Source organism: Oncorhynchus nerka, unplaced genomic scaffold (genome assembly GCF_034236695.1).
Source record: "Oncorhynchus nerka isolate Pitt River unplaced genomic scaffold, Oner_Uvic_2.0 unplaced_scaffold_898, whole genome shotgun sequence".
In the NCBI taxonomy this organism is placed as follows: domain Eukaryota; kingdom Metazoa; phylum Chordata; class Actinopteri; order Salmoniformes; family Salmonidae; genus Oncorhynchus; species Oncorhynchus nerka.
In genome coordinates, this window is record NW_027040397.1 from 171,218 (window position 1) to 188,165 (window position 16,948).

A 16,948-nucleotide genomic window follows, 5' to 3' on the forward strand; every position below is an offset into this window, starting at 1 on the left:
TATCAACAGTGGGTATGGTGTGTAGGAAGAGGTGTATCAACAGTGGGTATGGTGCGTAGGAAGAGGTGTATCAACAGTGGGTATGGTGTATCAACAGTGGGTATGGTGCGTTAACAGTAGGAAGAGGTGTGTTAACAGTAGGAAGAGGTGTGTTAACAGTAGGAAGAGGTGTGTTAACAGTAGGAAGAGGTGTGTTAACAGTAGGAAGAGGTGTGTTAACAGTAGGAAGAGGTGTGTTAACAGTAGGAAGAGGTGTGTTAACAGTAGGAAGAGGTGTGTTAACAGTAGGAAGAGGTGTGTTAACAGTGGGTATGGTGCGTAGGAAGAGGTGTATGAACAGTGGGTATGGTGCGTTAACTGTAGGAAGTGGTGTATCAACAGTGGGTATGGTGTATCAACAGTGGGTATGGTGTATCAACAGTGGGTATGGTGTATCAACAGTGGGTATGGTGTATCAACAGTAGGAAGTGGTGTATTAACAGTAGGAAGTGGTGTATTAACAGTGGGTATGGTGTGTTAACAGTAGGAAGTGGTGTATCAACAGTGGGAAGAGGTGTATCCACAGTGGGTATGGTGTGTTAACAGTAGGAAGAGGTATCAACAGTAGGAAGAGGTGTATCAACAGTAGGAAGAGGTGTATCAACAGTAGGAAGAGGTGTATCAACAGTGGGTATGGTGTGTCAACAGTGGGTATGGTGTGTCAACAGTGGGTATGGTGTATCAACAGTGGGTATGGTGTATCAACAGTGGGTATGGTGTATCAACAGTGGGCATGGTGTATCAACAGTGGGTATGGTGTGTCAACAGTGGGTATGGTGTATCAACAGTGGGTATGGTGTATCAACAGTGGGTATGGTGTGTCAACAGTAGGAAGAGGTGTGTTAACAGTGGGTATGGTGTATCAACAGTGGGTATGGTGTATCAACAGTCGGAAGAGGTGTGTTAACAGTGGGTATGGTGTATCAACAGTGGGAAGAGGTGTGTTAACAGTAGGAAGAGGTGTTAACAGTGGGTATGGTGTATCAACAGTGGGTATGGTGTGTTAACAGTAGGAAGAGGTGTATCAACAGTGGGTATGGTGTGTTAACAGTAGGAAGAGGTGTATCAACAGTGGGTATGGTGTGTTAACAGTAGGAAGAGGTGTATCAACAGTGGGTATGGTGTGTAGGAAGAGGTGTATCAACAGTGGGTATGGTGTATCAACAGTGGGTATGGTGTATCAACAGTGGGTATGGTGTATCAACAGTGGGTATGGTGTATCAACAGTGGGTATGGTGTATCAACAGTGGGTATGGTGTATCAACAGTGGGTATGGTGTGTCAACAGTGGGTATGGTGTGTCAACAGTGGGTATGGTGTGTCAACAGTGGGTATGGTGTGTCAACAGTGGGTATGGTGTGTCAACAGTGGGTATGGTGTATCAACAGTGGGTATGGTGTATCAACAGTGGGTATGGTGTATCAACAGTGGGTATGGTGTATCAACAGTGGGTATGGTGTGTCAACAGTGGGTATGGTGTGTCAACAGTGGGTATGGTGTGTCAACAGTGGGTATGGTGTGTCAACAGTGGGTATGGTGTATCAACAGTGGGTATGGTGTATCAACAGTGGGTATGGTGTATCAACAGTGGGTATGGTGTATCAACAGTGGGTATGGTGTATCAACAGTGGGTATGGTGTATCAACAGTGGGTATGGTGTGTTAACAGTGGGTATGGTGTATCAACAGTGGGTATGGTGTATCAACAGTGGGTATGGTGTGTAGGAAGAGGTGTATCAACAGTGGGTATGGTGTGTTAACAGGGTGTATCAACAGTGGGTATGGTGTATCAACAGTGGGTATGGTGTATCAACAGTGGGTATGGTGTATCAACAGTGGGTATGGTGTATCAACAGTGGGTATGGTGTGTTAACATGGTGTATTAACAGGGTGTATCAACAGGGTGTTGGTGGGTTGCTGACATGGACGTCACTGACATTCCAGCTCTTCCTTTTCAAACTCACAGGAGGAGGAAGGCAGCAGAGCAGAGAGAGCTGTCCGCTGAACATTACCGAGCATGCTGGGAGCTGCTGACTGTTGCACCCTGGGAGAGGTTGCCCGGTGTGGATGGGGAAACCGTGCGTCGTCACCGTGGTAACAGTGTAAGAGATCGGAACGGATTCCTGGTGCATCTTGGTACAAGAGAGAAAACAGTAATTCAGACCTTTTTTTTTTTAAGTCTAATTTTGAAGACTGTTCTGCGTATCACATCGGTTCTTTCTCCAAAAAGCTCACGGTACCATAGAACCTAATGGACGGCATAAATACCCCCACATCCGGCCCTGATCTTAACCCAGCGTGAATTTCAAATTAGCTAGACTACAACATACACTGTGATAGTAATGAAAAAGGGGCCTGAGGCCCATCCGGGACATCACCTTTTTAATCTTCAGTTCCCCACTACTACAGCGGTGTGTAGCTACGCACCTGGTCGTGTAGCTACGCACCTGGTCGTGTAGCTACGCACCTGGTCGTGTACCTACGCACCTGGTCGTGTACCTACGCACCTGGTCGTGTAGCTACGCACCTGGTCGTGTAGCTACGCACCTGGTCGTGTACCTACGCACCTGGTCGTGTACCTACGCACCTGGTCGTGTACCTACGCACCTGGTCGTGTACCTACGCACCTGGTCGTGTAGCTCCACCATGATGGGGGTCTGTTGATGCCGAGGTGGGTGTGCGGCAGGGTGGAGCATGCGGCTGTACTGTCTGGCCTCATCTAAAAGAACCTGCTGATGTTGCTGGGAGAAGAGAGGGTGGTGGAAGTTCTCATCCTGGAGCGAGGAGTCGTGCAGTACGACCGGTCGGTCTCGACTCCCCCACTGTCGTGTCACTGGCAGGCTGCAGGAACATCAAGGTAGCACATCCATGATACAACAGGCATACCATGCATTGTATGACATTCTGTTTAGGGTATACTTAGATTGCCTTTAAAAGTAATGTTGTTTTGTTTAGTTTTTTTTACATTTAAAAAAAAACGTTATGAACATTACAAGTTAGAGATGTTTAGTGGGGGGGAAAAGGTTCCCGAAAACAACAGCTAGAATCCAAAGGTCGCCTTTTCGTATTTTTTTGTTCCGGAACCACACGTAAGCATGAAACATCAAGAACACCGTGCATCTCTCTTATAGACAGAAATTAACTGCATCACCCTTTAATAGTATTGCATTGGTCTCATACACGTGGTTAGCAGATGTTACTGCGAGTGTAGTGAAATGTTTATGCTTCTAGATCCGACAGTAACAGGTGATATCTGACAATTAACACGATCCGGTTAGGATGTACAGTTGAAGTCGGAACTTTACATCCACCTGAGCCAAATATATTTAAAAATCAGTTTTTTTTTTCACAATTCATCCAAGAAACAATTTCCCGTCTTAGGTCAGTTAGGATCACCACTTTATTTTAAGAATGTGAAATGTCAGAATAATAGTAGAGAATAATTTATTTCAGCTTTTATTTCTTTCATCACATTCCCAGTGGGTCAGAAGTTTACATACACTCAATTAGTATTTGGTAGCTTTGCCTTTAAATTGTTTGACTCGGGTAAAACGTTTTGGGTAACCTTCCACAAGCTTCCCACAATAAGTTGGGTGAGTTTTGGCCCATTCCTCCTGACAGAGCTGGTGTAACTGAATCAGGTTTGTAGGCCTCCTTGCTCGCACACTCTTTTCAGTTCTGCCAACAAATTTTCTATAGGATTGAGGTCAGGGCTTTGTGACGGCCACTCCAATACCTCGACTTTGTTGTCCTTAAGTCATTTTGCCACAACTTTGGAAGTATGCTTGGGGTCATTGTCCATTTGGAAGACCCATTTGCGACCAAGCTTTAACTTCCTAATTGATGTGGTCCCATGGTGTTTATAGTTGCATACTATTGTTTGTACAGATGAACATGGTACTTTCAGGCGTTTGGAAATTTTTCCCAAGGACAAACCAGACTTGTAGAGGTCTAAAGGTCTTTGTTGATTTATTTTGATTTTCCCATGATGTCAAGCAAAGAGGCACTGAGTTTGAAGGTAGGATTTGAAATACATACACAGGTACACCTCCAATGGACTCAAATGATGTCAATTAGCCTATCAGAAGCTTCTAAAGCCATGATGGAATTTTCTGGAATTTTCCAAGCTGTTCACAGGCACAGTAACCTTAGTGTATGTAAACTTCTGACCCACTGGAATTGTGATACAGTGAATTATAAGTGAAATAATCTGTCTGTAAACAATTGTTGGAAAAATTACTTGTGTCATGCACAAAGTAGATGTCCTAACCGACTTGCCAAAACTCTAGTTTGTTAACAAAAAAATTGTGGGTGGTTGAAAAACGAGTTTTAATGACCCCAACCTAAGTGTCTGTAAACTTCTGACTTCAACTGTACTTAAGACTACTTAAGCTATTCTTCAGTTCATGTAAACTGGGAAAATAGTGTATCAAATACATTCAAATAAGTGCTGTTTGGGCATTTGGTTCTTGAATACAGCACAAATGATTCCAAAACCGTATGTAGTAGACCAGAACACACTATACAGGAAACCTCAGGATAGATGGCCCGTCATCGCACGATGACAGTTGATTAAACAAAAAAAGGTCTCCGCTTCCCAAAATGGCAACCTATTCCCTTTATAGTGCACTACTTTTGACCAGGGCTTATAAGGTAGTGTACTATATAGGGTGCCATTTGGAACATATCCAAGTACTGAAGGGAGTACTATTCACCTTCTCCTGAGGTGCACTGGGGTGTTGCAGGGCTCTCCTAGGAACCTCCTCTGGTTCAAGGGGGCTGTCGGTGGCCGCCTAGTCACTGCTATTTCCCATGGTCGCATTGGTGACGTCGTGGGGACCGACGAAAAGGAGAGCAGGGGTGCTGGAGGCACTTGTGGCGTCTAACCTCTGTCTTTACCCTGAAAATGAAACACCATTAAAACTAACTTAACCACACTTCACTAGCACCACACGGCACCATTCTCCCTATATAGTACACTACCCTACAGGCCCTAGCACCATTCTCCCTATATAGTACACTACCCTACAGGCCCTGGCACCATTCTCCCTATATAGTACACTACCCTACAGGCCCTAGCACCATTCTCCCATATAGTACACTACCCTACAGGCCCTGGCACCATTCTCCCTATATAGTACACTACCCTACAGGCCCTGGCACCATTCTCCCTATATAGTACACTACCCTACAGGCCCTGGCACCATTCTCCCTATATAGTACACTACCCTACAGGCCCTGGCACCATTCTCCCTATATAGTACACTACCCTACAGGCCCTAGCACCATTCTCCCTATATAGTACACTACCCTACAGGCCCTGGCACCATTCTCCCTATATAGTACACTACCCTACAGGCCCTGGCACCATTCTCCCTATATAGTACACTACCCTACAGGCCCTGGCACCATTCTCCCTATATAGTACACTACCCTACAGGCCCTGGCACCATTCTCCCTATATAGTACACTACCCTACATGCCCTGGCACCATTCTCCCTATATAGTACACTACCCTACAGGCCCTAGCACCATTCTCCCTATATAGTACACTACCCTACAGGCCCTGGTCAAAAGTTATTGTTGTCTGTCAACAATGACAAGCCAGACGGGTCTGACAATCTAGATGGAATATTACTGAGGATAATAGCAGACAATATTCCCACTCCTATTTGCCACATCTTACATTTAAGCCTACTAGAAAGTGTGTGCCCTCAGGCCTGGAGGGAAGCTAAAGTCATTCCGCTACCTAAGAATAGTAAAGCCCTCTTTACTGGCTCAAATAGCCGACCAATCAGCCTGTTACCAACCCTTAGTAAACCTCTGGGGAAAAATGTGTCTTTGACCAGATACAATGCTATTTTACAGTAAACAAATTGACAACAGAATTTCAGCACGCTTATAGGGAAGGACATGAAACAAGTCCAGTACTTACACAAATGACTGATGATTGGCTGAGAGAAATTGATGATAAAATGATTGTGGGGGCTGTTTTGTTAGACTTCAGTGCAGCTTTTGACATTATCGATCAGAGTCTGCTGCTGGAAAAACAGATGTGTTATGGCTTTATACCCCCTGCTATAATGTGGATAAAGAGTTACCTGTAACAGAGCTCAGAGGGTGTTCTTTAGCTGCATCATATCAAATATAATCCAGTTATAATCAGGAATTCCCCAGGGTAGCTGTTTAGGCCCCTTGCTTTTTATTTTATTTTACTAATGACATGCCACTGACTAAGTAAAGCCAATGTGTCTATGTATGCGGATGACTCAACACTATACACGTCAGCTACTACAGCGACTGAAATGACTGCAACACTCAACAAAGAGCTGCAGTTAGTTTCAGAGTGGGTGGCAAGGAATTAGTTAGCCCTAAATATTTCTAAAACTAAGAGCATTGTATTTGGAACAAAACACTCACAAACCCTAAACCTCAACTAAATCTTGTAATAAATAATATGGAAATTGAGCAAGTTGAAATGACTAAACTGCTTGGTGTAACCCTGGATTGTAAACGGTCATGGTCAAAACATTTTGATGCAGTAGTAGCTAAGATAGGGAGCAGTCTGTCTATAATAAAGCGATGCTCTGCCTTGTTAACAACACACTGTCAACAAGGCAGGTCCTACAGGCCCTAGTTTTGTTGCACCTTGACTACTGTTCAATCGTGTGGTCAGGTGCCACAAAAGAGGACTTAGGAAAATTGCAATTGGCTCAGAACAGGAAAGCACGGCTGGCCCCTGGATCTGCACAGAGAGCTAATATTACTAATATGCATGTCAATCTCTCCTGGCTGAAAGTGGAGGAGAGATTAATAAATACAAGTAGTGATGAAGTCAGAGGTATTGACATTAATGCACCGAGCTGTCTGTTTAAACTACTGGCACACAGCTCGGACACCCATGCATACCCCACAAGACATGCTACCAGAGGTCTGTTTAAATGACTAGCACACAGCTTAGACACCCATGCATACCCCACAAGACATGCCACCAGAGGTCTCTTCACAGTCCTTAAGCAGACTATGGGAGGCACACAGTACTACATAGAGCCATGACTACATGGAACTCTATTCCACATTACTACAGAGAGCCATGACTACATGGAACTCTATTCCACAGTACTACATAGAGCCATGACTACATGGAACTCTATTCCACAGTACTACATAGAGCCATGACTACATGGAACTCTATTCCACAGTACTACATAGAGCCATGACTACATGGAACTCTATTCCACAGTACTACATAGAGCCATGACTACATGGAACTCTATTCCACAGTACTACATAGAGCCATGACTACATGGAACTCTATTCCACAGTACTACATAGAGCCATGACTACATGGAACTCTATTCCACAGTACTACATAGAGCTATGACTACATGGAACTCTATTCCACAGTACTACATAGAGCCATGACTACATGGAACTCTATTCCACAGTACTACATAGAGCCACGACTAAATGGAACTCTATTCCACATCAAGTAACTGAAACAGCGGGGACTGTGAAGCAACACAAACATTGGCAGACATTGGCGTACACACACACTCATACAATAACATACGCACTATACACACACATGGATTTAGTACTGTAGATATGTGGTAGTGGTGGAGTAGGGGCCCGAGGGCACACAGTGTGTTGTGAAATCTGTGAATGTATTTAAAAAAGTTTTTAAAAATTGTATAAACTACCTTAATTTTTGCTGGACCCCAGGAGGAGTAGCTGCTGCTTTGTCAGGAACTAATGGGGATCCATAATAAATACAAATACAAAAACGAACCATTAGTCTGTGTGATTGATGGGGGCTGAGCTAGAGGTTTTGCTCTATGATGCTCACAAGGGATACAGGAGTCGTTAGAAGGTAAGGATTTTTTTCTGCATAGAAAATCATAGTTAATCCCAGGACGTACTTTAATGGCGATTCAAAACTGAGGTTGATTTGAAAATGTATTAACTATACGGTGCATTCGAAAACTATTCTTGACTTTTTACATTTTGTTACGTTACAACCTTATTCTAAAATTGATTGAATTTATTTATACACAAAATACACCATGATGACAAAGCAATTTTTTTGCAAATGTATATTAAAATATATATATATCACATTTACATAAGTATTCAGACCCTTTACTCAGTACTTTGTTGAAGCACCTAGCAATAACAGCCTCCAGTCTTCTTGGCTATGACACTACAAGCTTGGCACACCTGTATTTGGGGAGTTTCTCCCATTCTTCTCTGCAGGTGCAGTCAGGATGTATGGGGAGCGTCGCTGCACAGCTATTTTCAGGTCTCTCCAGAGATGTTCTTTGCTCTTTCCCATGAATAGTCTCCTCCAGTCCCTGCCACTGAAAAACATCCCCACAGCACGATGCTGCTACCACCATTCTACACTGTAGGGATGGTGCCATGTTTCCTCCTGACGTGACGCTTGGCATTCAGGCTAAAGAGTTCAATATTGGTTTCATCAGACCAGAGAATTTAGTTTCTCATGGTCAGAGTCCTTTAGGTGCCTTTTGGCAAACTCCAAGCGGGCTGCCTTTCACTGAGGAGTGGCTTCTGTCTGGCCACTCAACCATAAAAGGACTGATTGGTGGAGTGCTAAAGAGATGGGAGAACCTTCCAGAAGGACAACCATCTCCACAGAGGAACTCTGGAGCTCTGTCAGATTGACCATTGGGTTCTTAGTCACCTCCCTGACCAAGGCCCTTCTCCCCCGATTGCGCAGTTTGGCCGGATGACCAGCTCCCGGAAGAGTCTTGGTGGTTCCAAACTTCTTCCATTTAAGAATGATGGAGGCCACTGTGTTCTAAGGGACCTTCAATGCTTCAGAAATGTTTTAGTATCCTTCCCCAGATCTGTGCCTCGACACAATCCGGTCTCGGGAACGCTACGGACAATTCCTTCAACCTCACGGCTTGGTTTTTGCTCTGACATGCACTGTCGACATTGGGAACTAATAAAGACAGGTGTGTGTGCCTTTCCAAATCATGACCAATCAATTGAATTTAGCACAGGTGGACTCCAAGTTGTAGAAACATCAAGGATGATCAATGGAAACCAGATGCACCTGAGCTCAATTTAGAGTCTCATAGCGAAGGGTTTGAATACTTATTTACATAAGTAATCTGTTTCTTTTTTAATACAATTGCAAAACAAAAATCTAAAAAACCTGTTTTCGCTTTGTCATAATGAGTATTGTGTGACAAAAGAATTTTGATTTCATCCATTTTAGAATAGAGCTGTAATGTAACGAAATGTGGGAAAGGGGAAGGGGTCTGAATAAGGGAGAGCAGGTAGCCTAGTGGTTAGAGGCAGGTAGCCTAGTGGTTAGAGGCAGGTAGCCTAGTGGTTAGAGGCAGGTGTAGGGTCCGCAGGGTAGCCTAGTGGTTAGTGTAGGGGCGGCAGGTAGTTAGAGGCAGGTAGCCTAGTGGTTAGTGGTTAGAGGCAGGTAGCCTAGTGGTTAGAGGCAGGTAGCCTAGTGGTTAGAGGCAGGTAGCCTAGTGGTTAGAGTGTAGGGTCCGCAGGGTAGCCTAGTGGTTAGAGGCAGGTAGCCTAGTGGTTAGACTGTAGGGTCGGTCCACAGGGTAGCCTAGTGGTTAGAGGCAGGTAGCCTAGTGGTTAGAGGCAGGTAGCCTAGTGGTTAGAGGCAGGCAGGTAGCCTAGCGGTTAGAGGCAGGTAGCCTAGTGGTTAGAGGCAGGTAGCCTAGTGGTTAGAGCGTTGAATTAGTAACCGAAAGGTTGCTAGATCGAATCCCCGAGCTGACAAGGTAAAAATCTGTCGTTCTGTACCTGAACAACGCAGTTAACCCACTGTTCCTAGGCCGTCATTGTAAATAAGAATTTGTTCTTAACCGACTTGCCTAGTTAAATAAAAGGTCAAATAAAATAACAAGATATGGAAACGTATAGGAGCAACAACGGCTCTGTGGCAAAGTGGCAGGCCACACAAGCTAACAGAACAGTACCGCTGAGTGCTGAAGCACAAATAATCATCTGTCCTCAGTTGCAACACTCACTACCGAGCTCCAAAATGCCTCTGGAAGCAATGTCAGCACAATAACTGTTTGTCGGGAGCTTCCTTAAATGGGTTTCCATGGCTGAGCAGGTCGCACACAAGCCTATGATCACCATGCGCAATGCCAAGCATCGGCTGGAGTGGTGTAAAGCTCAGCCACCATTGGAACAGTGGAATCGTCTTCTCTTGAATCACACTTCACCATCTGGCAGTCCGACGGACGAATCTGGATTTGGCATAGTGCTAACTGTAAAGTTTGGTGGATGAATAACGGTCTGGAGCGTTTTTTCATGGTTGGAGCTAGGCCCCTTAGTTACAGTGAAAGGAAATCCTAACGCTATAGCATACAATGACATTCTAGATTATTCTGTGCTTCCAACTTTGTGGCAACAGTTTGGGGAAAGCCCTTTCCGGTTTCAGAATAACAATGGTGGAGGCATCAATTTTTTTTTTTACCTTTATTTAACTAGGCAAGTCAGTTAAGAACAAATTCTTATTTTCAATGACTGCCTAGGAACAGTGGGTTAACTGCCTGTTCAGGGACAGAACGACAGATTTGTACCTTGTCAGCTCGGGGATTTGAACTTGCAACCTTTCGGTTACTAGTCCAACACTCTAACCACTAGGCTACCCTGCCGCCCAAAGCGAAGTCTATACAGAAATGGTTTGTCAAAATCAGTGTGGAAGAACATGACTGGACTGCACAGATCCCTGACCTCAACTCCATTGAACACCTTTGAGATGAATTGGAATGCGGACTGCGAGCCAGGCCTAATCACCCAACACCAGTGGTCGACCTCACTAATGTTTGTGGCTGAATGGAAGCAAGTCCCCACAGCAATGTTCCAACACCTAGTGGAAAGCCTTCCCAGTAGAGTGGAGGCTGTTATAGCAGCAATGTTCCTACATCTAGTGGAAAGCCTTCCCAGTAGAGTGGAGGCTGTTATAGCAGCAATGTTCCTACATCTAGTGGAAAGTCTTCCCAGAAGAGTGGAGGCTGTTATAGCAGCATTGTTCCAACATCTAGTGGAAAGCCTTCCCAGAAGAGTGGAGGCTGTTATCGCAGCAATGTTCCTACATCTAGTGGAAAGCCTTCCCATGAGAGTGGAGGCTGTTATAGCAGCAATGTTCCAACATCTAGTGGAAAGCCTTCCCAGAAGAGTGGAGGCTGTTATCACAGCAATGTTCCTACATCTAGTGGAAAGCCTTCCCAGGAGAGTGGAGGCTGTTATAGCAGCAATGTTCCAACATCTAGTTGAAAGCCTTCCCAGAAGAGTGGAGGCTGTTATAGCAGCAATGTTCCAACATCTAGTGGAAAGCCTTCCCAGAAGAGTGGAGGCTGTTATAGCAGCAATGTTCCAACATCTAGTGGAAAGCCTTCCCAGAAGAGTGGAGGCTGTTATAGCAGCAATGTTCCAACATCTAGTGGAAAGCTTTCCCAGAAGAGTGGAGGCTGTTATAGCAGCAATGTTCCAACATCTAGTGGAAAGCCTTCCCAGAAGAGTAGAGGCTGTTATAGCAGCAATGTTCCAACATCTAGTGGAAAGCCTTCCCAGTAGAGTGGAGGCTGTTATAGCAGCAATGTCCCAACATCTAGTGGAAAGCCTTCCCAGAAGAGTGGAGGCTGTTATAGCAGCAATGTTCCAACATCTAGTGGAAAGCTTTCCCAGTAGAGTGGAGGCTGTTATAGCAGCAATGTTCCAACATCTAGTGGAAAGCCTTCCCAGTAGAGTGGAGGCTGTTATAGCAGCAATGTTCCAACATCTAGCGGAAAGCCTTCCCAGAAGAGTGGCGGCAACAAAGGGGGGGCCCCAAATCTATATTAATGCCTATGATTTTGGAATGAGATGTTCGACGAGTAAGTGTCCACATACTTTTGGTCATGTAGCGTATATATGACAAATACTTATTTCCCACCATAATTTGCAAATAAATTAATAAAAATCCTACAATGTGATTTTCTGGATTTTTTTTCTCATTTTGTCTGTCATAGTTGAAGTGTACCTATGATGAAAATTACAGGCCTCTCATCTTTTTAAGTGGGAGAACTTGCACAATTGGTGGCTGACTAAATACTTTTTTGCCCCACTGTATCAAATGATTTCTGGGTAACAATGAAGTACCTTACTGTAATATAAACAGTGGGTATAGAAAGCCACCATCCCCTTTCAAAAATGTTCACCTTTTGTTGCCTTACAGCCTAAAATGAAAACGCATCAAATCTGACTTTTCCCAGCTTTATTTACACACAGTAACCCACAATATCCAAGTGAAATAGTTTTTAAAAAAGTTTTTTTTACTTCAAACAGTAAAATACCCTATTTGGATAAGTGGACACCCCCCCCCCCCCCCCCCTGAGTTAATACTTGGTGGATCCACCATGAGTCTCTTTGAATACGTCTCTACTAACTTTGCACACCTAGACTGTGAAATATTTGCCCATTCTTCCATTGCAGAATTGTTCAAGCTCAGTCAAATTTGAATGGCGACCACTCATGGACTGCACTCGAGTCATTCCACAGATTCTCAAATGGGATATAGGTCAGGGCCTAAATCCCATTGATTTAGGCCCCCCGTTGACTAGGGCCACTCAAGGACTTTCGCCTTCTTGCACTTCAGACACTGTACGGTTGCTTTAGGTCATGTTGAAACGTGAACCATCTTCCACTTCCTGGCAGAGGGCTGCAGGTTCTCCTCAAGAATCCGCCCCCCCACTGTCCATTTTCCCTTCTATCCTGACAAGCGTTCCAGTCCCTGTTGAAGAGAAACACCCTCACAACAGGATGCTGCCCCCGCCGTGCTTTTACTGCCCTTCGCCGCAGGGGTGGGCGTTCTTTGGGTAGAAAGATGTATTGGGTTTTCACCAGACATATCGTTTTGCATTCAGGCCAAAAAGTTAAGCTTTGGTCTCGTCTGACCACAGCACCTTTTGTCACTTGGCCTCGGGAATCTACAATGTGTTGGTTGGCAAAGCTTCAAACGAGACTTGATATGACTTTTTTTGAGGAGTGTTTTTTTTCTTCCTGTTCTTGCCACCCTCCCATAGAGGCCAGATTTGTGGACAGCTTGTGATATTGCGGTCACATGCACACATTGACCAGTCTTTTGCCCTAAAGGCCTGAAACTCTTTCAGTCACCATTGGCTTCTTGGTAGCCTCTCTGATCAGTCTCCTCCTTACCTGGTCATCCAGTTGTGGAGGGATAGCCTGATCTATGCAGGGTCTGGGTGGTGCCATACGCCTTCCACTTATTAATAATAGTCATAACTGTGCGCCGAGGAACAAAGCCTTTAAAGTCTTTTAAATATCCATCCCCTGACTTGTGCCTCTTCCACAACTTTGTCTCGTAGATGTTTTGAAAGTACCTTTCCGCCCGTAGTGGCGAAGGGCGCCACCTCCTCTATGAACAGCAGCTTTTATTCTGAACTAATCAAAGTCACTACAATTGATCACAGACGGAAGCCAATTAGCTTGATTTGTGATCTGGAAGGTTGTTGGTTATAACTCAGCATGTTTGCACATTTTTGGGGGCGCTTTTAGTTTTCAGAGTAAAAATTAATTTAAAATTAATTTTAAAAAAAAAATCCCACTTGGGATATTGTGGGTCACTTTGTGTAAATAAAGCCGTAAAAAGTGAGATTGTATGCGTTTTCCTTTCAGGCTGTAAAGCAACAAAAAGTGAACATTTTGAAAAAGAGTGGTGACTTTCTATACCGACTGAATATCTTACTGCATTATATCAACTCGTTTCTGGGTAACAATTTAGTACCTTACTGTAATACATTTCCATTTTAAAAAAAATGGGCAAAAATAGTTTAAGTAAACAACTATTTCTCAACAATAATTTTGCTAGGACTGTCTGGGAGTGGTCTGAATGGGGAGGGGTAAAGCTGAACACTAGCTGTTATTGGCAGAGAGGCTTTGGAACTCTTTGTTATTGGTCTAATTTACCGCATGGTGATGTCACCATGGAAAGCAGAAACTCACGCGCATCCAAACCCGCAACTATCTGGATATATAACACTTGTCACACTTTTACAGTGTTAAAGTTTCATCATCTGTTGTACAATATGAGATAAAACACGGGGGAAAAAATGGATTTCGACTGCACTAGGCCTTTAACTTAAGATGTAATTAACTTTCTATCAGACTGATAATTCTGTACTAACTAAGTCGCTCTGGATAAAAGCATCTGCTAAATACAAAAACGTATAGCTATCTAGCGAGATGTGCAAGTTGCAATGCATGTATCGTCCAGTTAAATACGAGTTTGTTAACTGAATTGCCTAGTTAAGTAAAAGGTAAACATTTTTTTTTCAAAATGTTAATGACACAGCAGCCCATTCGGATATTTCTTCCACTGAATGGTCCTTTGACCAAGTCCGACTTTTTCACACCAGATCTTTTTAAGAGCTTATACGATTAGTCAAAAGACCAATTAGTAACAAAAAAGTAATTGGACTGTCGGTATAAAACGCAGCCAAAGAAATGTTGGACTATTTGACATCATCAGTTTGTAAATAGGGGGCGCTGTATCTAACTGAAACAAAAACAAGGAAAGCCATGTGCTCAGAGAGAAACAAAGCAACAACAAAGGACGAGATGTTAGCTTGCTAAATAAGTAGCAATAATAGATTTGTTTCACACTTCAATAAGACAGGCAGCAACGATAAAGCATCTAACGTTACACTTCTATTTTAGTTTCAAATTGCATTGCTGATATTCCATGATGCTAACGCATTTAGCCTCAAAAAGCACAAAGGCATTGCTTGCAATGGACACAGGAGCTAGCTAGCCGTTATAAGCCAAGGAGGTAGCCATCCACCGTCAACCACAGTTTTACAGTGCGCAACACATGCACAAAATAATCTCAAGCTTTTCAATTCATATTTCACAAATATCCTAGCTATCATCAATAGCTAAATGCATAAAAGGAACACATGATTAGCGAGCTAGGTAACTGTAGCCAGGTTAGCTAATCATGTTTTCCTTTTAGCTAACTGAGCATGCAGAACTAGCTAGACATCTTTAGCTTACTTGCTTTAGTCTCAAGTCGAAAGACGAGGAATGCACGACCTGAGGTTGTTAGCTATGGAGGTGGGGAGTGCAAATGCAGAGTCGTTTTCAAGTTTGACAGGTGCCCTTGGTGTCTGACGTTTCAGCTGCGACGACAAAAGGGCAGATAGATCTCTTTAGCTTAGCGAGCTGCCTCCTGGTTAACGTTGGCTGTGTTGTTATGCTAGTACATATAGGCTATTTGCATAGTCCATCCATCATTCTAAAGAAATAAAATATATCAAATAATGTTTCTATATATATATATAAAATAGCAAATGTTATATATATATATAATATAGAAACATGTTTTATTTATACATATAAACTAGAATAAAACTACTTAGTTTAGAATTATTAATTTCCGATAAATGTATTGGTAACATTCAATAAGAAAAGGTTGTAGTTAGTTGTTTTTGATGAAGCCACACCTCTCTCCTGCGCTAGTGTTAAAAACACCAAATCACAAACAACAGACGTGCCTGAAACCAATTATTATTTATATCTACATACATCCCGTGAGGATGTGAATCCGTGATCACAAATGCAATCAAATCAAGAAACCATACAGACCCGACACAGATACAGCTTTGATGCTGAACAGATGAAGCAACTCAACCAAGCACAGCTTGTAAGGACTAGAACCAGCGTTGTCAAACTCATTTTGCCCCTGTGGCGCATTTGGTCTTCTAAAGGTCTGGAGGACTACACTGAATGTCCTCTATCCATTGTTTTGGGAATTTACCATGCTCCCTGACTGTCTAGCTTCCATTTTGGTGATTATTGTTATTCATTTAACCAGGCAAGTCAGTGAAGACCAAATTCTTATTTACAATGACGGCCGAACCCTCCCCTAACCCGGACGACGCTGGGCCAATTGTGCACCGCCCTATGAGACTCCCGATCACGGCTGGTTGTGATAAAGCCCAGGATCGAACCCGGGTCTGTAGTGACGCCTCTAGCATAGCGCCACTCGGTCCGGACAAGAAACACTAAATGTAGGTTGATTCTCACTTCTCCACCGTTTCTATCTGGTTTTAGTGATTTGAAAGTATAGTGATTGGTCCCCCCCCCAAAAAAAACAGATCTAAAATATACTGAACAAATATATAAACGCAATAGGCAACAATTTCATTGATTTGACTGAGTTACAATTCATATGAGGAAATCAGTCAATTGAAATAAATTCACGAGACCCTAATCTTTGGATTTAACATGACTGGGAATACAAATATGCATATGTTGATCACAGGTACCTTTAAAAAAATGGGCCTCGGGATTGAGTCACGGTATTTTTGTGCACTCAAAATTGCCATCAATGAAATGCAAGTGTTCGTTGACCGTAGCTTATGCCTGCCTGCCAGCCCATTACATAACCCCACCGCCACCATGAGGCATTCTGTTCACAACATTGAAATCAGCAAACCACTCGCCCACATGATCTGCGGTTGTGAAGCAGGTTGGACGTACTGCCAAGTTCTCTAAAACGATGAAGGTGGCTAATGGTAGAGAAATTACAATTAAATTATCTGGCAACAGTTCTGGTGGACATTTCTGCAGTCAGCATGCCAATTTCACTCACACTCAAAACTTGAGACATCTGAAAAATCAGAAACATTCTGTTCAAAAATGATGCAGAAAAATGTATCCATGCTTTTGTTACTTCTAGGTTAGACTACTGCAATGCTCTACCTTCCGGCTACCTGGATAAAGCACTAAATAAACTTCAGTTAGTGCTAAATACGGCTGCTAGAATCCTGACTAGAACCAAAAAATGTGATCATATTACTCCAGTGCTAGCCTCCCTACACTGGCTTCCTGTCAAGG

General features: G+C 43.4%; 1 protein-coding gene across 1 annotated transcript in view; it reads right to left on the reverse strand.

The window, feature by feature from the left end:
* Nucleotides 1-15,385, reverse strand: part of LOC115122736 (RING finger protein 44-like) — a 49,347-nt gene extending 33,962 nt beyond the window's left edge. Inside the window, 4 exon segments of the mRNA XM_065016702.1 lie at nt 2,002-2,169; nt 2,665-2,878; nt 4,753-4,937; nt 15,104-15,385. Of these exon segments, the coding sequence (XP_064872774.1) occupies nt 2,002-2,169; nt 2,665-2,878; nt 4,753-4,859 (489 nt within the window). The 5' untranslated portion in view covers nt 4,860-4,937; nt 15,104-15,385.
* Nucleotides 15,386-16,948: the final 1,563 nt, after the last annotated feature.